We start from the raw sequence: 22,727 nt of genomic DNA, 5'->3' as shown, positions 1-22,727 counted from the left end.
TATATATATAATATGAATACTTATATTTAATATTAAAAAATCAAAAAATAATAATGATAGTAAAAATAAATAATAAAAAATATATATATAAATGGAACAATTATTTGAGCATTACCACCTAAAAGGGGCAAAGAGTTGTCTCTTTCGGGTGGGTCACTTAAGTGCGGAGTTTGAAACGGATTTTCACCGAAGCGTCGGGATAAATCCAGATTCTATAGCCCTATACCCATTAGTCCGAATAATTTTTGTTTAAAAAATAAAAAATAATAATAAATAATTAATAATCCAAAAATTTTTATTAAACACATAATTGAGTGACTTATAAATCACTTAAATCAATAAACGCGTGCATGTAGATATCATCATTTTATCCTGTCATAGCATGCCACTCTTATTTTGCAAATGGTACGGAAATCCCGATGATGGGATTTCCCCGAGGAGCTTGTAGAGACGAGTTCTTCTGGGGATATCTCTAGGTGAGGAGAATTTCGAGACTTCACCAAAGCGTTGGGATGATCTTTGAATAATTTTTCAATAAAAGATTACCGACTTCATCATTTAAAATAAACAAGTCATGACATCATTTTACACTTGCATCACGTGCATACGTAAAACCAAACAAATAAAAACTCTCAGTCAATCAATTTAATAAAAAATTTAATTAATAAAGTAGGGATTAAAACTAAGAAAAGGCTATATTAAGATAACTTAAGATTAAATGGTACCGTTCGTGGAACAGGCGCCACGGAGGTGCTAACCCTTCTCCATGCGTAACCACACTCCCGAACCCATCTCTAAAAAACGTGGACCAGTTCTCGTTCTTTCGACGGACCTAAAATTAATTTAGGACTTCGTCGATTAAGAATCGGGTTAATAGGTAACCAATCACACCTTAGATAAAAAAGATTGGTGGTGACTCCCACACCATTTAATTTTCGCCCGCGTCTGGCGGTCGGGTTCTCGGACCCGCACGTTACGACACTGGGGTTTAAGCAGGAAAAAGGAACACTGATTAATGTTGACAACTTGTCAGCAATTACTATATCGAAGAATCCTGTTCAACATGGGAGAACTAAGCACATTAGAGTTAAGTACCATGCTCTTAGAGAAGCTGTAAAAGAAGGAGAGATTGAATTGATTCATTGCTCAACAAGTGATCAGCTTGCTGATATATTCACTAAGAGTTTGGGAAGAGAGAGATTTGAATGTTTGAGGAAATGTCTTGGTGTTCATCAGATTATGAATTAAGGGGTTGTGTTGAAAGGTAATTCATACTCTGACAGTGATAGCATGTGAAGAACAAGAGAAGAGCTTCAGCTTTTTAGTGCAAAACGATGACGTTTATTCATAAGCAATTCTAAGTTTCCAAAGTGTGTCGTTTTACTCTTTTATGTTTTAAGTTGGTGTACTTAAAACGATGTTGCTCATGTCGTTTTTTTAGCTAAGTTTAGTTAAGTTTTATACGCTTCATTTTAGTGTCGTTTTTGAGTCTGTTTTAAGGCTTAACAGCCATGGTTTTCTGTTTCAATTTTTTACCATTGAGGGATCATTGGTCTGTATGTAGTTTGTTGTTGTGATCCGATTTATCAAGAAATGTTTTTGAATTATTAGAATATAAATATTGAAAATAAAATGAAAAGAAATACTTACTTCTTCCTAGTAAAAAATTTTAGATTTCACTTTCTCTGAAATTCTTTATTTTTATTTTTTTTTTAGTACTTCTCAAACTTCTCTATTTTTTTTTTAAACTTTGTTCTTTCGTTGCTTAGCTTTTAATTTTCTTCAGTTTTCAGAAGCATACAAAAACTGCCCACGCTGTGATGTGGCTTTGCACCAATTCTGTTGACGAAAGAACAATTGAAAGCTTGGCTTCTTTCAGGTACTTGCTCTAAAGAGCACAAAATGCATCCAATTGCTCTCACAATCACCTACAGTCGCTGGTTGAGCTTTTCAGTGCCAGAACTAGGCCGGCGGCCCCTACAAATTTCGGGATCTTATTATAATTACTTTCGATTGATAGCTTTATTCCTTCTGTTGTAACACTCGGATTACCTTCCATGGTTATTTCGCCAGGACCAAATCAATGTATTCCATTTAAACTGTGTAACTTGATTGGTAAAAGGACGCAAGAATAAACATTCGATCCTGTAATGTCCTCCTACATGCAAGCTAGCCGGGCAAGGTGAAGTTTAACCATGTATATAATTGCATCAGCCTAGCCATATATGTCAGATGATCACCTAGGAAATCCAACTCAAAATTAATCATGGCCAACCTTGTAGAAGAATTCTAGACTCAAAACAGGATAGTAGAAAAGAAAGAGAGAGAGAGCATTCAGTTCAAAAGTTTCACCTTTTGGCGTATCAGAAACCCTGTCCTGTTCTGGTATTACTGACAGCTTTGTCTTGTTCCCTCTACTTCCTCATCATATTCCCCTCTACCATGAAGAACAATAATTCATTGGGCAGTTTTCCATGACAAAATAAACTAAAAACTGAAACAAAATGAGACCCTTTCCCTTCCCCCTGAGATATTTTCTTCAGAACACATCCCTACATGCGTCCATTCAAGAACCAGGTGCAGGGGTTATCTACACGTAAGCATATATATGTATATTTGTTTTGATTTTGGAGAAGCAGAAAAAGGAAAAACTGTAGTCTAATCAAGGCCATTGTCATGAGTGGTCCGGTAAAGGGAGGGATCCAATAATTACAAAATGTAGATCGACAGCATGTGTAGCTCATGGTAAAGATGGAGGTGCATACGCAACCAATGATGCTGCCATTTTCAGCCTTTGTTTTCTGCCCCCAATGTCAAACTCAACCCAACATAGCCATGATTTTGATATCATTTCAGATTGAGCTCCATGACGTGTCCCTCCTTCATTGGTTCAGAATCAAGAACCCAAAGCAATTACCACTCCCATCGAATTTTCCTTGTACGACCTTTTTATCCATAACAATTGGTAAAGGAGAGATATCCTATTCAACAGTAGAGGGTAACTATTTAGACAAAGCTATGAATTTTCTTTGTATCAACAAAAATCATATCCTTCGTACCTAATCAATTGTTTTCGGGCTTTTGAATATATCTTTAAAATATTTTTTTTTTTTCTACAAACCGATCACTTATGAAAAAAATAATTGAAATCATAATTTATTACATTGATTCTGTTTGATGACCTACTATATATTATCGAAATAAATAATTTATTGTCATTGGTTTTATTTAATTATGTTCCCAAAGTAGGGTTTGAACCTACATCAACAAGCTTAAGTCTGACCTAAGCATTAATCATTAGCAAAATAAGATGAAAACATTAACATAGTTAAATTGCTTAAAATGACAAAACTTTTCAATGTTTCACTAGAATGTCTACTCTACAGTTTCTTTATATAACTTGACTTTATTTCAAGTATTTTTATATATATACATATACACGTATATATAAAATATTAAAATGTAATACTTTTATATAAGTACTGGTGAATATATACATATCTCGATCGTCACAAACAAACATACGAAACATAGAGGGAAATTCGAACATTTGACTCAACCATGACATTTGAATCCTTTGTTCAAAAAATTGAATTCGGATATTACCCTTTCCAATTCAAAGAGAGAGAGAAGGGGACACAGACTATAATTTAAAGTGTATAGTTTGTGAAGGACAGCAGCTGGTTGGTCTTTCATCTGCATGTGATCACAAATTGAGAGATAAAACAAGGTGGGAGAAATTACATATGATCCACATTTACTGGATGAGCTGAGCAGCTTATCCAATCCCCTACAGCATGCAGAAGTATTAATTATGTTCAGTTTCCAATAGGCAAATGGCTCTCTTTCAAGTTAGAGATTTACCACCCAAAGGAAGAGAAACAACTGCACCTGGTGCCCATAAAATCCAAAAGATAACATTAGAAACAATAGTAAGGGATAAGGAAAATGATATTGCATGATTCTTACAATTGGATGCGAGTTCAAAGGGAAAGGAAATGAGGGGTTTACAATCATTTACAACTTGAATCGATCTCTCATTGTGTAATCCAAAATTATATATGTAACGTATGATGTCAACTTAAGATAAGAATTGGGAAACAAAATACCAGAAATAAAGGCAAAAAGTTGAAGACAACAAAATATATATAGATAGGGTGAAGTAACCCTTTTACTGGTTGGGTTGTTCATTTTTCTTGCAACAGCTGAAGATCATAGGTTGTCACTCTTGTCCTATAACTCTAAATGGAACTGCTAAATTACCCTTCCACAGGAAAGTTGCAAAGAATTTTGTACAAAAGGAGCAGCCAAATTATTTCCAAGTGAAAAAATGGCAAAGATGAACAAAAATTTTACTATTGATTTCCTCAAGTCAGTTGCAAACAAAAGTGTCAAACTCGAGGAAGTCTTTGTCCATATTTATGAAAAGAAATCAAAGGATGCAATTCAAAGAAAAACCTTCAGAGTTTTTACCCATATGTTAGAACTATTGAAAATCAAAGGATCCATTCCCCTTTTCCAACCATTCCCCTTATAATCCAAATAATAAACAGCTCAACCAGGTTGTAAGATGCAGACAATGACCAAGAGTGGTTTCTTAGTAAGTGAATTTGACTCAAATCAAGCATTGTCTATTTGCCTTGTATCAAATCAGTCATTCATTAATATATATAATTTTAATTTCCTATTGATTCCTCAGGGCAGATGCAAACAAAGTGTCAAGAAAGGGTCTAGCTAGGTCCTGGGATGGTGCTAGAGATTAAATATGTGATGGCAATTCCATAGTACAAATTATTAGTACTATGAATAATGTGATCTTTAATTTGAGATAGCAACCTTTTGCCCATTTTAACTAAAGCAAAGGGCTTTTGTTGGTAAGATGGAGCAGAATTCTCCAACTTGTAAGCCAGGCAAGAAAATGTGAAACCATGTTCAAAATAGAAAAAAGAATTGGTTTTGAGTTTGCAATCTGATTATTTCCCTTGATCAAAGATGGAAAAAGAATAGTAGAAATTAATTAATTCACCTTTAATCCTTTATTAGAGAAAATGATATTCCATTCAAAATATTCCTTACCATTTATCTCTTTTTCTCCTTCATTAAAATGTAATATCAGCACATAAATAGATTAAACTATGCAATTCATTAAAAAATAAAATAAAACAGAATAAAAAACAAGTTTTTTTATTCACTTTTAATTTTTCACAATATCAAATTGAGATTTTATCTGAAACATCAGCAAGAAATTAAAATGTAATAACAGCAATTCACATTGATAGAGACTGGTAGAAATATATAGAAGAGAAAGTTTTCCATTGATTAAAATGTTTTGGATAGAAAGAAGAGAATAAGAAAAAAACAAACTGACTGTAGAAACCCAAATTATTTCCAAGTTAAAATGCCAAATTAGATATAATACAAAAATTTCTTATTGATTCCTTAGTTGTAATCAGTGTCAACTCTGATGGGGAAGTTGTTTTCCTTAGAATCTATCTAGATTCTGGAATGGTGCTAGAGATTAGATATGTGGTAGCAATTCCATAGTACAAATTATTACTATTATGAATTACACCATCTTTAATTGAGATACCAACTTTTTTTCCCAAGCAAATTTCTGTGAAGACTTTGTTGGCAAGATGGAGCACAACTCTCCAACTTAAACAAAACCCATACCACAATTCAAAAAAGATTCATAAGCATGTAATCAGATAGCTATTATTCGAGTTCGGATATTCATAGATAACCGACTTAATATCTTATAATCGATTAAAGTTTGGATATTCGTGAATAACCAATTCGATATCTTATAATCGGTGATACCCTATAATTGATTGAAGTTTGAACATTCCTGATAATCTTATAATCGGTTAAATATAACACATCGATTTTGAGACAAACACCTTCGGAATTTTTCCAGTTTAAATAAATTTTCCATAACTCTCAGATATTGCCGGATATCTAACCTAATTATACATTTTTAAGAAAAATTTTTACATATACTATATAAGGTGGGAAATTTTCCGTTATCAAATACGGGATAATAATTTGAAATATATATTAAGGGGTTGGACTGGGAGGCCCGCTCGAGCGAGTTCTGCACAAAGTAAGCGCAGCGTCAGCGCTCGGCCAGCCTATCATCCCTCCACAAATTCTTGCGCACCTTTGAGGTTGGGCGCTGCAAGCGGTTCCCACCACTCGCTTTGTTTTCCTTACTCATTAGTTTAAGGCAAGGTGTTTTGCTGCACCTTGGGTCATATTTATCGAGGCAAACCGGGCCTGGCTTGGCTACTCTGTTTCGATGTGGGATAGATACAACACCATGTAACAAAAATACTACTCTCTCTCGATGTGGGATATAAACAACACCGACTAACAAATGTACTTATAATCCCTTTCAATCCTCTCAACCTGTCATTTGCAATCGAAATCTTTTGTAGTGCAAAGAAAATTGCGTAAGAAATTGAAAATGGGTTTCGTTTTCAAACGAATATTTGATTCAATGATAATGTATGTATTTATTGTTAAAAAACAGGTTCGAATCATGCTTTTTTTTTTTTTTCTCGAGTAAAAAATTTGATATATCAAGTTAAAAAATGCAGTTGTAATGATAGAATCAAGCAGTTTGACATAGCTAACAAATAAGATAAATAGATTAATGGTACAATCTGGTTCGGAAGGCAATGCATGCAAGAATTGAAGTCCTTACTCCTAATCTTTACTTGATTGCATTACCTTTTACAACAAACAAACCTATCTGCAAGGGATCAATCAAACCCCTTTTCCCATTTTTGTTTTTATTTTCTCTCCTTTTTCCAGTACATTTGAAATAAACAATCGACCTTTACAAATGGAACAATTGAATAACAGTACCTGTGTCGGAAATGCCTTGTTAAAAAATGGCATTGCCATACTATTTGCTTCAGGAGCAGGCAAGTCTCAAGGCTTTCGGAACAACAACGGCTCCAGTTGGGGGTCACTGTGCGTTGAATCCGAAGGACTGTTACTACCCGACTCTAGGCTTGCGACTAATACATCCTCCCCTCTCTGTTTAAGAAATCTCTGGAAGAAACTTGGTTTTTCCTCAGGTGATGGATCTGATGTCTTGGAAACTTCTTTTATGCTCTGAACATGCTGGAGGCAAACTTGGACTGCATCGTGCACTCTCACAAAGTACCACTCTTTACCAATCAACTCTACCGCTCTGGATTTTGATAAGGTCAACAGGACTTCCCGGTTTGGATTGGAGATGGCTATCTGCAAAAGATTAACATCTTAGAAGTTTTACTTAAAGCTCATAGTGTGCCTAAAACATTCAGACTTAATCAATAATAGTACTCAACCTGGATATCCCGTGATTTGTATTCATGGTGCAAGTCTTTCAGAGCTTGGACAGCACTAGAGTCGATGTATGTGACAGCTGCAGTAGAATCAAAGGAACATTTGGCTTATCAGAATCTGCACTGTGCCGACAAATTCTCGTTTAATGCAGGAGAAGAAAGCAAAAGTTCTGTAGCATCTCTACACACTTCAGTAACCCCAAATCACCCAATTTGACTAGATATATTTAATACTATGAAACCATAAGCAATGCCTCTTTCTGAAATTAATTAGGCATTGGGCACAAAATGATCATCTTAGGAGATGATGAGCACTGATCATGGTATAAATAAGACTTACGTGCCATCTCCAAAATCACAAAATAAATTCTTTCAACTTCTGGACCACGTCTTGTTGATTTATCAACCACAACTTCATACTCTCGTAACCTGACAGATATATCAACATTATAAATTTAAATTCTCAAATTGAAGTCAAAAGTATGTTTAAGTAAAAAATTTTGGCAAAAGAATTCAACGATGCAAGGTACCAAAGCCAGTTTATTAATTGAGGAAAGCATGAATCTTCACCTGTCTTTTATGTAACTTATGTTTGCAAAATAGATAGGTGCATCAATACGAACAATCACAATTCCATTGTAAGTATATGCTTCAGGATACTGCTGAATATTCCTGTAAACAGTGGTGCCAGGAAGACGCCCCAAGACAGCTGCAATATATTTCCACTTTGTTATATAATTGGCAGATTAAGGTACAAGCATATCGTGAATAATTTAAATATCAACCCAAATGTGATTAATGACAAAGCTATACCATGTTCAAGTACTAGCATCAATTTTCAGTGCCAAACGGAGTAAATAAGGAGACTTTTTTTATTTAAATAATACCCACACTACAGATATTTTACCCATGTTGAGCTACTAGCATATGTATTCAGTGAACAAGTGCTCAGAACTTCAATTGTTTGTAGTCTCAAGCAAAAGGCAGTGTAAATCTGAAATAACTATTACTGAAGTCCACAATGTGCAGCTTGAAGTGCCAGTGGACAAATGGAAAAGAAAGGCAGAATTAAAATTTCACAACAGCTTATGTAACTGTGCAGATTTGGAAAGGTGACAAGGAATATTGAAGTTGATCCTGATAGATAAACTAAGTAAGTAGGTATTGTTAAAGAGATAATGAAGTAAATTGTCATTATCAATGATAACAGAAACAATCTCAGATCATCTTAAGCTCAGATAAAGTGGGAATTGAAATGCTAGGAAAAAATGCAATATGCACATAGCACATGACAATAAAAGACATGGTGTAGGTGATGTCCACTTACCAATATGAGGATTTGCTGATTCATGGATGACAAAGGCAAGTGAAACACCAACCTGAAATGTCAAAATCAAATTATAATTACACCTCATATGAGACTCAGGTCATGAGCAAAATTCAACCTTTGGACTTAAAATAAGGGCTGATAGATTGTTTTTTTTTTAAAAAAAAAAGACAATAATTATGAGTATGAGGATAAAGAATTTAAGCAAAATTCCACATATAATCTGCAGATGCATACTTGTAGTATGTAAAAATAAAAATGCTGAAAAAACATAATGTTGATTGGCATAAGAAACCCATGCATGCTAATGCAGCTGATTCGAAAGTACTTACCCCAACAAGGACACCAATCTCAATTCCAAGGAACAATGTCGTAGTACTTGTAATGGTCCAAAGAAGAAAATCTTTCTTATCTACACGCCATAAGAAAATTGCCTCTTCATAATCTACCTGAAATCATTAAAATGCGGAAGAAACAAATTTCAATGTAAGATCTGATAAAACATATCAAATACTTTATGCAATATCTCTTTTTTTTTTTTTTCTCTAGTTGATTTGAGACATTTTGCAAACAGTAAATTGTATGGTCCCATATTCGTTGAAGCATAAATGCAGCATAATCTAGTTTGAACAATGTTCTAACACAGGCTTGTCTCTTACTTACCAGGCTTATAACAGCAGAGATTACTATAGCAGCCAGAGCACACTGCAAAGGTGATGAAGTGCACATAACATTGCTTAGTATTCATAATAATACCTCTTAAAGATACTTGCAATGATACTAAAATGAAATTGAGCTATACACAACAAACAAGGAAATCCAAAATTTGAGTCCATAGATCCCACAAACTAAATTCACATAGTGAGAAGAAAAAGACATAATGGCAGAGTGCAAACATGGTAATAATTGATCCGAGAGAAAAGTTCTTGCTTATGCAGCATTCCCAGTAATGGAGTCAAGAACAAAATCAAATGCACAAACTTGAGAGCTTACTTGGGGTATGTATTCAAATAATGGAGTCAAGAACAAAAGAGCACAACCCATTATGATTCCTGTTACAATTCCAGATAAGCCAGATTTCGCTCCGCTCTCATGATTCACAGCTGACCTGGAGAAGGAACCTACAAAACATATAGAACAAAATTCAGTTAACTTGAGTTTGCAACAAATATTTTTTTGGTAAACAAATTGTTAAGAATAAAATTGAAAAGAAGCAACAGAAACAGTCAAGCACTGAATCAAGAACAGGGCCAGGAAGAACTCTCACCTGTTGTGGGGTATGCTGAAAAGAATGAACCAAAGATATTGGCAACACCAAGACCAAACAACTGTTGACAGAGAAGGAAAAATTCATTACAGGCTTCATTCGGGGAAATATGGCAAACACAACAGTTTCCTAGCACTAACTTTCCTAAGTGAAAATAAAATTAAGCAGTGAGCTATGCAGTTGAGACACCTAATAAACTTTTAGTCCTCACAAATGTTAAAATATTGCAGTATACAAACCATCATGTATACTAACAACCATTACATTCATTAACTGCATTAGTTCAAATTTTAAAAAAATGTTTTTAAATGTGAAGCTACAGCAAGGAACATATTCAAATTTGAATGTTGACAGAACATTTACACCAGAAGAGGAAGAGATAGACAGAGAGAGAGTTGAGATGTTGAAAACCGGTGGTTCATTTGTTCTAAAAGTAGAAACCAATGACTAATAAAAAAGCCAGAAAATCAACACCAGCTTATGTAGTATAGACCCAAATGGTCTGATCTTGTGCAGGGTATTCCTGGCACCTACAGGCACATTAGCACGCAAGAGTGGTATAATATAGAGAAGAAAATCCTGTCTTAATGGAGAAAAGGATTAATTATTATGACAACAAGAATAGAGGCAGTAGTGCTACATTTTCACAATCTATACCTCTTGATTTGAGTCCAGCTCATACCCATTTTTCGCTGCCAATGCTTTGGCAATTCCCACAGATTCCTAAGATTCAAATATGAACTATTACCATTAGCAGTCACAACTCTAATTGAAAGCATATATTCCATATTAGCAGAATGATTCATATAATTCCTTACCAAGATGGCGACACCAGTAATGAGAAGTGTAGTTGGAATTAAGGACTTTGCATACTTAAAGCTTCTAGGGATGGAAAAGCTGGGAAGGCCCTGAGGTATATCTCCTACCTAATCAACATAGAACATTGTTTATCAGCTCTGATTATGAGAATGTCTTTTGTCATATAAACATAAGCTTTTAGTATCATTTAACTAAACTAATTAAAATAAGTTATGGTGTTCCTGTGACTATGTTGCCTGATTTAATATCCAATAATTTGAAGCAAGTATTTACAACATTCTCACCAAAGTAATAGATGATGGATGATATATCTTCACAAAAGTTGTTCCCAGAACAACTGCAGTCAGGGGACCCATTGCTCGCAGGAACCTCAGGTGCTTCCTTGATTTTCCCTACACAGGAAACATCAAATTGATTGCCAACAAAATAAATAAATAAATAAAAAATGTTTAAGAGAAAGATAGAAGGGGATTTGGGAAGGGGGCAAGGAGAAAGAGAGAGAGGCAAAGAGTTGGTACCAAATGCTTCATGGTCTGGAGTATTATAAGAATTATAGATCCCATTACAAAAGGTGGCCATGAGAACTACAAAACGAAAAATACCACCTGTGTTAAAGAAAGGAATGCATGAGTTGTAGGCAGAAAGCAAAACACACTTACTGAAAATGAAGGAAAGTACATGGATGTTTCACCGATCACAATAATCAATATATGCAACGCAACCAACATGGAGAGCATACGAAGATTAACAAACGGTTCAGCAAACAAGAAGGATCAAAGCCAAAACCCTGTTCTACTTAAGATTCCTAGAGTTCATCTATCCAGGGGGGAAAAAACCTAATGGTAATGTCACCACCGCAGGGGCCAACCATTTCACCATTCAAATTCAAAGAGAAAAACCAATGATGTCTAACATGTAAGGACACAGTTGACAAGAGTTCAAAGCTTTTTCCACTGCAAGGTACATCTTAGAAGTAGCCAAAATTTTATTACTTAAACAAAAATAATATATGCAACTTTTTGAAGTTCGGAATCAAGGTTAATGCCTTCTTTAATCAATTTATCAACATACGGATATATTACAGTAAATTAAATACCACTTGGGCATGCAAAGGCTACCTCATCAGCTCCAGATATTATGCTCTTGATTATTGGCACAATCTCGCTGCTTCGTTCAATATCATACCCCAAAAAATACTTTGCTTGAGATAAAGCAATTACAATGGCTGAAGCTGTTGTGAAGCCAGAAATCACCGAATGACTAATGAAACGGATAAGCCATCCAAGCCTGGACAAGGGAGGAAAAAGTAGATGAATAATTTCCTGTTTAGAGGCAAAAGGAATGGAAAAAATGAATGTATATAATGCAGAAGTTCTAGATCGTAGCACTTTTTTAATTGTTTAAAGAAAAGCATCAATACCTCATTGAAGTTAAAGAAAAAAGTAGGTAAGTTTGAAGTCAACAAATTGCATAAGCCCTCTTTCCCCATTTCTGCCATCCTTAAAGAAAAAGGATAAGCTACATGCTAAATAGGTGATTAAAATGCGGTAATTCATCTTGACCTTGTCTATATAAGAACAAAGCTATAATACTCTTTAAAGTTAAGTCTACGATGACTCTAATTTTACCCTTCAATTATGTTTGAAAACTGTAAAATAGTAGAATATTTGCCAATGGCATTTTATGTTCTCAAGCATAAAATTAGAACTCTCAACATTTCAACCTGCTGATGGTTGGTGATCATTTTTCTAAGAAGAGCATATACCTGAGATAACTACTTGAGATGGCTGGGAAGAATACACACATATAATGGCATGATACACAAATTATCAGTCACGAGCACATGCAAAACCAAATCTTAGATGACAAACAAGATCAGTGCTACCTCAATAGTCCCATTATGCATTCCAGGATTCCAACCATCAGCGCCAACAATATAGCAAGTTCTGTGTATAATGCATCTGATGAATCAGCAATCCCACTTAAAACATTGGAGACCAGGAGGGAAACCAATGCTACTGGACCAATCGCCAGCTGCCGAGATGACCCAAATATAGCATAGATAAATATTGGCACAAATCCAGAGTCTGCCTTGCCACGTAACATTCCAAGTCAACAAGATGCAAAATAAACAGGATTAGTAAAAACAAATAATAAACTGCAATTTAAGTGACAATGTTTAAGAAGACAATTATCAGCGGTCATATGACACTGCCAAAGAGTGAAAAATAGCCAAAGACAGGGTCATATTCCACAATGGCAACAATGAAGTTTTAGATTTAGGAATTCATCATACATTGAAGATGCATATCTCTGTTTGAATACCACATGGAATCAACATTCTATGATATAAATTTAAGATCACCAGTTTAAAAACTTCATCCTTTCTACAAAATTATGTACTCTTTTACCCAGAAAAAGACTCAATTATATGTGAAGTTGAGCTGTAAATATTCCTTTATTTCATAACAAACTTCTTTAATATAAAACGAATCTAAAAGAATTTGATTTGATAGTCACTTACATAGCCCATATATTGGTTCAAGCCCAGCTAATTTTGCATATGACATTGCCTGGTGACATATACAAGAAAAAGTCAAATCCCCAAGTCATAAATTCATATACTACATAACTTTAACAAACAGTGAATAAATCAAAAAGAAAAGGTGGGTCCATGAATTCAAAACAAAAGGCCATTTTTTGTAGCACAAAATTTGATTCCCTATCAGTTCCAGGAACTTCAGAATCATTTTTAAGTAAGAAACTGCCAAAATCATGAAATTAGAATCCAATGCTTATGGCATTAGCGAAAACAATGAGCACTGACAAATCAAACTAAAGCAGAATCTGATCCTTTCACTTTGATTGAAGTAAATCTTTTCCTTTTCCTTTTACCTAATCTGGAAATAAATAACCGGTAATTTATACTTAAAATTTAACTTTCGCATCCATAGATCATTTACTTAGAAATCAAATCAGTCCAATCATCAAAATCCAATCCTATTATCAGAAACAGTAATGTTTTTTCATTTAACCGAAAGGTCAATTTAAGAGCCATACGTGCATGCGAAAGCATAGATAAAATAAAAAGCTCTGCAATTATAAGCGGAGAAAAAGTCCTTTTGGTTGCCTAGAAAATGACGGAAACTGAAGGGAAAACGAAAACTTAAGAAATCTGATTGGTTGCCAAGAAAATATAGGAAAAAAGTTAAACTAAAAATTCCAACAAAAAGTAAATGATGGCTCACGTGCGCTTTAACTGAATTTACCAAAGCCTTAAGCTTCTTCTTATTTTCCTTTTTCTTTTTCTATTGGTTTTCGTTTTCCATGTTTTCTCAGCAACCAAACAGGGTAAAACTTCTGCGTAGTTTAAAATATTAAAAAATAAAATTAATTAGTAGTAATAATAACAAATGTCTCTCGAAATCATAAATGCAAGGTTTCGCTTTCTGAAACTGAACCGGTCATCAAAAGAAACTGAACCGGAAAATAAATTTAAAAGTTCGCTAACCCGATTTTTTTTTTATTTAAGAAAAGTTCGTTAATAAGCTAAGTTGACGGTACCATAAACGACGGCATATTAACAGTTGCAATTCCGTTTTTCTTATCGTTTCTTTCATTTTCCTTTTCATTTTCACAGTAACAAAACAAAGAAAAACGTTTACAAGATCATTTCTTTCTTCTTTTTTCCAGTTTTTTTTTTGTTTTTCATTTTTGGGAAGGCGGAGGAAGGAATCACCTGCGGAACGAGCATGATACCAACGGTAGTCCCAGCCATGAGATCAACCTGTAAATACTCCCGCCATCTGTACGTCCGAATCCAACGGAAACAAGGAAAACACATCCCGATCCAATCAACAATCGTCATCTGCCTGATCTTCGACCCCCATCCGGAAAACAAAGAATTAGACCAAAACGACGAAGAAGAAGAAGAAGAAGAAGAAGAAGAACCACCTCCCGAGCTCCCATACGACGTCGTATCGGGATGCTGGAGCGGGATGATTTTAACGGGTCGGTTCGGCATGGAAGATCCGGAAGAGGTGAAAGACGAGTAAGTTAAGTCGCCGGCACTCGGAGATGCGTAGCTTATCTCCATGCGAACCAACGGTGCATCGTAGAATTGAGAAACGGAAGCCGGGGGTGCACACAGAAAGAGAGGTGGAGGGGGTGGCCTTTTAATGAGCGCGTGGGGCTGCGGGCATGACCAGTGGAGGTTCGTGGCGCAGGGGAAGTTGTGAACGTGGGCCAGTCTGCTATAATCCGAGGGCAAAAAATAGGGCCGGGGCCCGCCGGCCCGGATTGGACGTGAAGAATATGCCTAAAGAGAAAAAGCAAGATACGTGAAGGAATAGAATGGTGGGCGTTTACCATTTTACAAAGGTTTTTTCGATTTGAACACTTGGAAATTTATTGTTTTTGTTTTTGTTAATTACCATGATTAAGTTAAGATTTAATTGTGACATAGGTAACTAATGAATGATCCAAGTTCTTGTGTCGTAATCGTAAAAATTTACTATTTGATTAAATTAATATTAAAATCAAGATGTTTAATTATAATGCTTGGTGAGAATAAGATAAATCTTTATGTTGAGGTCAAGGGTTTTATTTTTTATTCAATTGAAATCTAAACAGCTTACAAAATTATGGTGTTGGATCTAGTTGGCATATCATTCAACGACAAATTTCAATGTTAATTTGATTAAAAAAATGCAAAACAAAAGGCCCACAACTGTAATTTTTACTTGAACATTGACACCATCTTTCTACAACTTACATAGAAATTTTCCCATTGGCAAAATTGGCCACTCGCAAGCCTATAGCTAGGCTCTAAGTGTTGCAGGCCCATGTTTTATAAGTTAAAAATGTGAATCGTGACAAGTGATATTAGAGTAATTTTAAATTTTAAAATATTTTTATAAAAAATTATAAAAATTAAAATAAATTCAGATTAATATAAACGTTTTTATTTTTTATGAGTAAAAGTTTAACTTGCAACGAAAATATTATATAATTAGATGAGATATAATATTATAAATCTCATATCAATAAGAGATAAAGTAAGTTTAAGTATATAAATATAGACTTTTATCAGATATATCATTTATATTGAAAACACGGACTCTCGTAATACTAAGTCTGTTGTTCTTAATACAATTTTCCTTTATTTTTATTATTATTTTATTTAATTTTTTTGCAGTGAAAAAACGAATATTGATGATGAAAGTATATATTAGTGCTATCAGTTATTTCTTTCCTTCACATTTTTGTTTCATGATTCACGAGTCATAATTTAGTGTAGCAACCATGACTCTGCAGCAAAAGATTATGATAAAAATTTGGGAATGAATATAAACTAATATTAGAGATAAGATACAAGAAAATGAATATGGACTTCATTTTGGGGCAAGTTCGAAGTGAAGTGACAAAAAGACAAATATTACCTGGCCCCAAAATCATTATTATTTTCTTTCTCTCTTTTCGCATTTTCTTTTTTCTTTTTTTTTAATTTGGAGTTGAGTAATGGAGGAAGGATCCGTGACAGATCATTAAATTTTTATCTAAATTCGTCTATATATAATATTCAAATCGGATCGGATTTTGTTGACTTTCTTGTTATAAATTCAATTGTATGATAATTGCACATGTGTCATCATATTAGCCAAAGGCAATTTTTGAAAATTTAATTGAAACAAGTGAATTGGTGGAGATAATTAAAGGTGTCACTTACCTAATTTGTAAATTTATGCCCCTTTTTTTATCATTTTTCAAATGATTTTATGATTCAAAATTATTGAATGAAGATAAATTAATAGTGTTTATCTATTTATACATTCTTTTTTATCACAAAATAATGAGGTAAATATTATATGGGAATAAAATAAGTATCGATATGCATCATAATTGTTGATTTTTAAATAATATTTTGGAAAATTTAGATTTATATGATATTTAAAAACACAACTATCAAAGATGAGTTAATTTAATAAAAAAATCAAACAAGGATATACAATTTAAATTATATTATTATCTTTGTATTTGTAAGTACATGTTATGTTTAATGTATACTTAAGAGACAGGATAAGTGTTGCACTTATAAGTGCCAAGTAATGGACTTCCTTTGATTGATAAGCATATCTTTTATATTGAAAACATAATTCCATAACAATTTCATACCAGGATTTATCTACATTTTCGATAACAAGAAACTCTTCATAAAAGATACCAAAATCGATGTAAATCCAAAGTAATGTGAATCTCTTTCTTCTATGAGAGTGATAGCTAGTGTAATGAATTACACAATTGAGTAAAAGAAAATGTTATGAACAGCATAGATTTTGATCTTAATTGCAATGTCTTTTGAGTTACAAACGCGAATTCGTGACACTTGCACCGAGTTAGGTACTTTTCAATGACTCTTAAGGATATGATTTCCACATTTCTCCACGTGAATATTTGAAGACCCAAAGCCATACATCCAACTCCATGGCTAAATCAATCCTCAACTTTACCTTGCCTACAAAACTGATCTCACCAAAGAGTTAAAGAAACCTACCTGAGCATTAATGGAGGAGCTTACAATTCGTAAACATCTGGGTTTTACCAATATTTACCATCAGTTTACATTAATTTTATATAGCTCAATTTTCCCAAGCATGCACAAGTTGTAGAATTTGTTGGTAGAAACAAAAATAACCAACAAAAATATAGCATTACAGACAATCAGACTCTCTAGCTTCTGCCTACAAAGCATGTGCCTGTGCGTGTTCAGGTTTGTGAGTGTATTCATAATCGAGATGAACAAAGGCACGCTCAATCTCAGGCAGTAGCTCGAGCTTTTCTTGCAAGGATTCTCCAATATCATGAGCTTCCTGCAAGGGCATGTTTGCTGGGAGAACAATGTCAACCTCCACAAAGTAGTGGGACCCGAAGGTGTAAGCTCGGACTGTGTCGATATGTCTTATGGCCTTGTGGTGGTTCCAACAGAGATAGGTCAGTTTCTGAAGATACTCAGGGGCAGCTGATCTTCCGACTAATGAGTTCACATTCTCCAACACTGTCATTGACCATGTGCGTATAGTGTACAAAGCCAGCTGCAATAGTTCAAAGCTTATCTCATAAGTACATAGTCACTTTGTTAAGTTAAATGTGATTTGCAAATTTGATAATCAGAACAAAACTTGTTGAGTCCCCACAATCTATGAAACATCGAATTCTGTGAACGAAGATATCATGACAATCTTACCCACCATAGTCTTTTAAAGCATTTAAACAGATGACAGATGTTCAAAGCGGTAGTTCAGCATTTGCAGTCCACATTAATCATAAGAGAACAGTTCAAGATCTCTAGAAACCATGTGCTCAACTAATCTTAAACATGATTGCCTATAACTTGATCTGTACAGGACACATAACACTTTTGTAAAATCCAAGCCATAATATTGTAATGAATGTTAGCCGTTCTAGTGACAACCACAAAAACATTATTTTCTTCATTGAATCATGCCACCAGCAAGCACAATAAAGACCAACACCAAAAAACTAAAAAGAGTTGAAAAAAAAAAGGATCAGGGAAGGGAGAGAAGATTTTACATACAATGATAGCTCCAACAGGGTCTATCCAATCATCAATGTAATTAGCAAGAAGCGCAGCAACAAGGCCAATGATGTTTGTTATAACATCAAAGAAGTGATCCTGGGCATAAGCTTTGACAATTTCATTCGTAAATGTACGGCAATAAAACACCAGGAGAAGCTTTACCACGGTCACTCCAAGCATAATGACAACAACCCATCTCTCTTGCTCTTTCGTCAGGTTGAATTCATCCTCCTGAGCAAAACAAAGAAAGATATCACTATCATTCCAAAGACATAAGCAGTCATCCTCTAATATAATAAAAGATCTATTGAATGGAGAAGGGAACTTTAATGCATAATCAAGTTGACTCACATCCGATATCATTGTTTGCACTGACTCCAGGATTATCTGCAGTCCAAGAGTTGCCATGACAGAGGCAAAAACAAGGATACCCTGCATAAAATTTACCAGTTTTAAGTTTTGAGTATAATACATTTTCAACAGTTCATAACAATAATGCATCTATAACACTTTCAAACTTTATATTGAGAATGAAGAGATACACCAACCAATTCTCACACTTCCATGGCTGCATACTAGCCGAAGCATTGATATGGAACTGCACACATGCAAATACAATGATGCATATTTATCTGTATACCTACATGCATTCGTTTTTCACAGTTTCCTATCTAATCACTAGCCTTTCAGTCTATGCTGTATTAGAGCATCCCCTTGAGGCAAGGTTCATGTCTCCATATCTGTGTTACAGAGGCATTATCAAAACATCCATTATATCAACATGGTGTTATCCCTTATCAGAGAAGCAACATGAACAACTAAGTTCTAGAATTAATTATAAGATGAGACTCTTGCATGCCTTCAGAAAATCAACTAAATCCAAAGCCTGAAACTTGTTTAAATATGTTAAAAGACAACCACTATGCTGATACTCCAGCTTCTTGCCAGTATAATACAGGAGATGGTAACCTCTCAATTTACTTTTTGAGTAATGGATTATTAAGAGTTCGCTTTCGGAATGTAAATTAAGATCAAATGCTGCTTAAGAACCAGTAGATGTGGTATGACCCTCGCCTTTTAAGATTAGTCTTGCTAAGTTACTAAAAACTTGCTCATAAAGAACTCATATAAATGGTGACTTGAGATAGGCAATCATATGAATTAATTAATGTCTGTTTAATAGAAAAAAACTCGAAGGTTAAAAGCCATCCTTAGAACATGCAGAATGCATTCCTTCTCAAATAATTGATATTAAAGAAAATATCAGTGGGCCAAATGATAAAAATGAACAATAAAATTACATAAGCCATATGCCGTTAACTTGGAAATTCTACTTCATTGATCAAGGAATTAGATTACAAGAAGAAGAAGCATCAAGAAAACTGACCAGTGGCTGCATTCTTTTCTTTCCAATTGGGTACTGATATGGGTTTGGTGTTGACATGGAAAATGCAGTAAACCAGAGGATGAAGCCAGAAAGAAGATCAAGGAGAGAGTCTAATGTGGATGCAATTATAGCTAATGAGCCACTTCGGACTGAAGCATAAACTTTCGCAGCAAAAAGAACCATGTTTGCAATATTGGAAATTCTAATGGCTAATGTCTCACTCCTAGCCAACTTTTCCCGCTCTTCCTGCCAATCACAGCAACAACTTCAGTCAAATGCTTTTTCAAGTACACTATCTTATTACATAGAGAGAACAGAAGGGATCACAGTCATTCAAACCTTTGACATTCCAGGAATAAAGCCACGCTCAGCCAAGGCATCCATTTCATTGAAACCCTCAAGCATTTCTACCTGCTGCTGATAGTATTCAGCCACGTTATCTTCTGGACCTGAAACGATCAAAGACAACTATTAAGATGCATTCTCGTAGCTCATTTTGTTCATTGGCAAGCAGTGTGTCAATTAAACAATAATTCAGCATCTGTAGCACAACCACCAAAGAGCATTTCTTAGTAGATGCTTAGACTACAAACTAAGCTACGCATAAAATCTTCGATTCCATCTAAAGAATTTTGTCCACTCGCTTGGTTTTCTCCTCACGGCAAAACTATTATATACAAAAAAGTAAAGAACATGTTAGTTAAAAATAACTTATGCATAACATAAGACAATGCAAAAATAACCAAAAAAAAATCTGCAAAGAACACTTAATAATTTCAAACATGATATTAAACCCATATACATGTTTTACGCTTACTCCTAAAGAGCTAAGATCTTTATTCTTTCCGGAGTAGATGCACTTCCAAAGTAGAGCTAACATGACAAAAGCAAACTCCTAGACATCTCATAACTTCTTTTTTTCAGTGGCAACATCTCATAACTTCAATATATACACTTGTATTACCCATGCATCAGGAGAGTTTATAAACAAATACAGCTCTTTGGTATCATTCTCTATACTGAGATATACCATAAGACCAATAAGCTGATTCGAGATCTCGCTATCAACCTCTTGGCCTAAAAAAAGTAATCTTTCTCGATAAAGTCGGTTGATTAGGATAAAATTGTATCCCTTAGTAGCCGTACAGGCACCTTTTGATGCATACGGTTCAACAAAAATTGCGAAAAAAAAAATCAATGTGTAGATTCCAGCCATCAAGAAGATAAGAGACTGTGTCACGAATTATTAAGCAAATCTATAAACAAGTCATCCATATTAACACCCACACACACAGGCCATGTTTTTTTCTTTAATAAAGAAAGTAGAACCTAACTTCCAAACTTCACTTTCACTTGATCAAGAAAACTAGCAAACTTTTACCGAACTTTCCTTGCAAAACCTCAAATTAAAGCAAACTTCGAACACGAGAAAACAAAATAAACAGCAAGAATTCAGATAACATCAACGTCAAAGTAAAGAAAACTGAACTGCAGAATTTCACTTGATCAAGAAAATTAGCAACCTTTTCACCGTGATTTCCTTGCAAAACCTCAAACTATAAAGCACAAGCCACAATAAAAACAGCATCAAAAACAAGAATTCCATACCTCCTCAAACCAAGATAAACACTCAGCTAGCTTTAATCACTCTTTTGCTTCATAACCCAAGCTAGAGCTCAAATTTAAAAGACCAAAAAAAAAAAGCACAAGGTTTTCACTCACAATGAACCATTCCCTTCTCAAATTTATTGAAGTATTTGATGCTCAAAAACACTAAAGAATAACTCAAACTCATAGTAGCCATTCACAGAGAATAAATATAAAAAGGTAAACTTTCATTAACAAGTTTCTTTTAAAAAAAGATACCCATTTGAGTAACTTCTAACCAAGCCTAACAAAGGATCGAATATTGCTAACTAAAGCTACATAAATAAAATCCTAGATACCCAACAAAACTGAAGAACCAAAAAAAAATTTAATAAAAAGTGAAAAAAAAATACCTAACTTAGTAAATTCATAACCAAGCATAAAAAGATAGAATATTGGTAATTAAAAATAATAAATAAAATCCCAGATAACCAACGACCATGGAGACTATTAATAAACTATAACCAACCTTACTAACTTCAATGAAAAAAATAAGAAGTGGTTGAAATTACCCGAAACCCCAAGGCAATCATGGAGGCTCCGAGGAGGCTTTTTGTCTTTGTGTTCAGGAGATAACTGGAAACCATCGAAGTTCAGCCGCCATGACCGGTCACCATTGCTCTGATGTGACAACAGGCACAGCTCTTCGTCGCTCTCACGCGCCTCCGGCTCTCCCATTTTCCCAGTCACCCTCCAAAGCTTTGAGATTCGTTAGTGTACTTGGTTTTTATTTTTATCTTTTCCAATTTAGTGGAAAGTAGAGGTTGGAAATTTGAAGGAGATACGAGGGTATTTTGGGGATGTGAAAATCATTGGACGTCGGTTAGCAAGCTGAGCTTTGTGAGGCCAAGAAAGTTGGGTGGGAGAGCGAAGGGAAGGTATATAAAGGGTTGGGCTTTATGGTGATGGAATTTTGAACGACACGTGGGCGGTCTAGATGGGATCAGAGGTAAGTATCATCTGATATCATGCGTGAATCTAGGGGACGAATGATCTGAGCCGCGCGATTCTTCGTCATCTTCTGATGAAACCCGTCGGGTCGGCCGCGATAGCGGAAAGGTTTATCCACCGAAATGATGGGACAATGGCGTGAGGAGCTCGAAATTCTCGTGATGTCATGAGCTGTCAAGTGACTGTTGGTAGAAAGGTCCATGATAAGGCCAATGAGAAAGTGACACGTTTACAAATCAAAGATTTTTGACAGTTGGATTCTTGGTGGGCCCTACTGTGGGGTTAATTAAAGAATTAATGTCGTGTTTTAGCTAAGTTTTTTTTAATTGAATGTGAGATTTATGGCAAAAGAATATTTTTCAAAGACTAAATGGACCAATGGGTTTGGTGACCAC

General features: G+C 34.7%; 2 protein-coding genes across 5 annotated transcripts; both read right to left on the bottom strand.

Moving 5' to 3' along the window:
• On the bottom strand, positions 6,606-15,149 carry LOC18586243 (probable sulfate transporter 4.2). Of its 2 annotated transcripts, XM_018129505.1 has the most exons (18): positions 14,490-14,552; positions 13,999-14,110; positions 13,275-13,323; positions 12,636-12,837; positions 11,869-12,037; positions 11,269-11,334; positions 11,035-11,142; positions 10,750-10,857; positions 10,589-10,654; positions 9,932-9,992; positions 9,658-9,785; positions 9,328-9,369; positions 8,997-9,113; positions 8,665-8,716; positions 7,908-8,046; positions 7,678-7,766; positions 7,341-7,417; positions 6,606-7,254 (listed from the first exon to the last, which is right to left on the bottom strand). In XM_018129505.1, the coding sequence occupies exons 3-18, from the start codon at positions 13,318-13,320 to the stop codon at positions 6,937-6,939; spliced, it is 1,788 nt and encodes a 595-aa protein (XP_017984994.1). In that variant the 5' UTR covers positions 13,321-13,323; positions 13,999-14,110; positions 14,490-14,552; the 3' UTR covers positions 6,606-6,936. The 2 variants fall into 2 exon arrangements, with proteins under 2 accessions (XP_017984994.1, XP_007009548.2); XM_007009486.2 differs by lacking the exon at positions 13,999-14,110 and having other exon boundaries at positions 14,490-15,149.
• On the bottom strand, positions 17,073-22,417 carry LOC18586242 (metal tolerance protein 11). Of its 3 annotated transcripts, XM_018129373.1 has the most exons (7): positions 21,894-22,099; positions 20,288-20,401; positions 20,074-20,183; positions 19,735-19,980; positions 18,699-18,779; positions 18,345-18,578; positions 17,073-17,841 (listed from the first exon to the last, which is right to left on the bottom strand). In XM_018129373.1, exons 2-7 carry the CDS (start codon positions 20,298-20,300, stop codon positions 17,491-17,493), a joined length of 1,035 nt encoding a protein of 344 aa, XP_017984862.1. In that variant the 5' UTR covers positions 20,301-20,401; positions 21,894-22,099; the 3' UTR covers positions 17,073-17,490. The 3 variants fall into 3 exon arrangements, with proteins under 3 accessions (XP_017984862.1, XP_007009545.1, XP_007009546.1); XM_007009483.2 differs by lacking the exon at positions 20,288-20,401 and having other exon boundaries at positions 21,894-22,417; XM_007009484.2 differs by lacking the exons at positions 20,288-20,401; positions 21,894-22,099 and adding an exon at positions 21,343-21,449.

The sequence above is a fragment of the Theobroma cacao genome, chromosome 10 (genome assembly GCF_000208745.1).
Source record: "Theobroma cacao cultivar B97-61/B2 chromosome 10, Criollo_cocoa_genome_V2, whole genome shotgun sequence".
NCBI lineage: Eukaryota > Viridiplantae > Streptophyta > Magnoliopsida > Malvales > Malvaceae > Theobroma > Theobroma cacao.
Note: the sequence above shows the minus strand (reverse complement) of the source record. Positions and strands in the feature narration are given on the sequence as shown.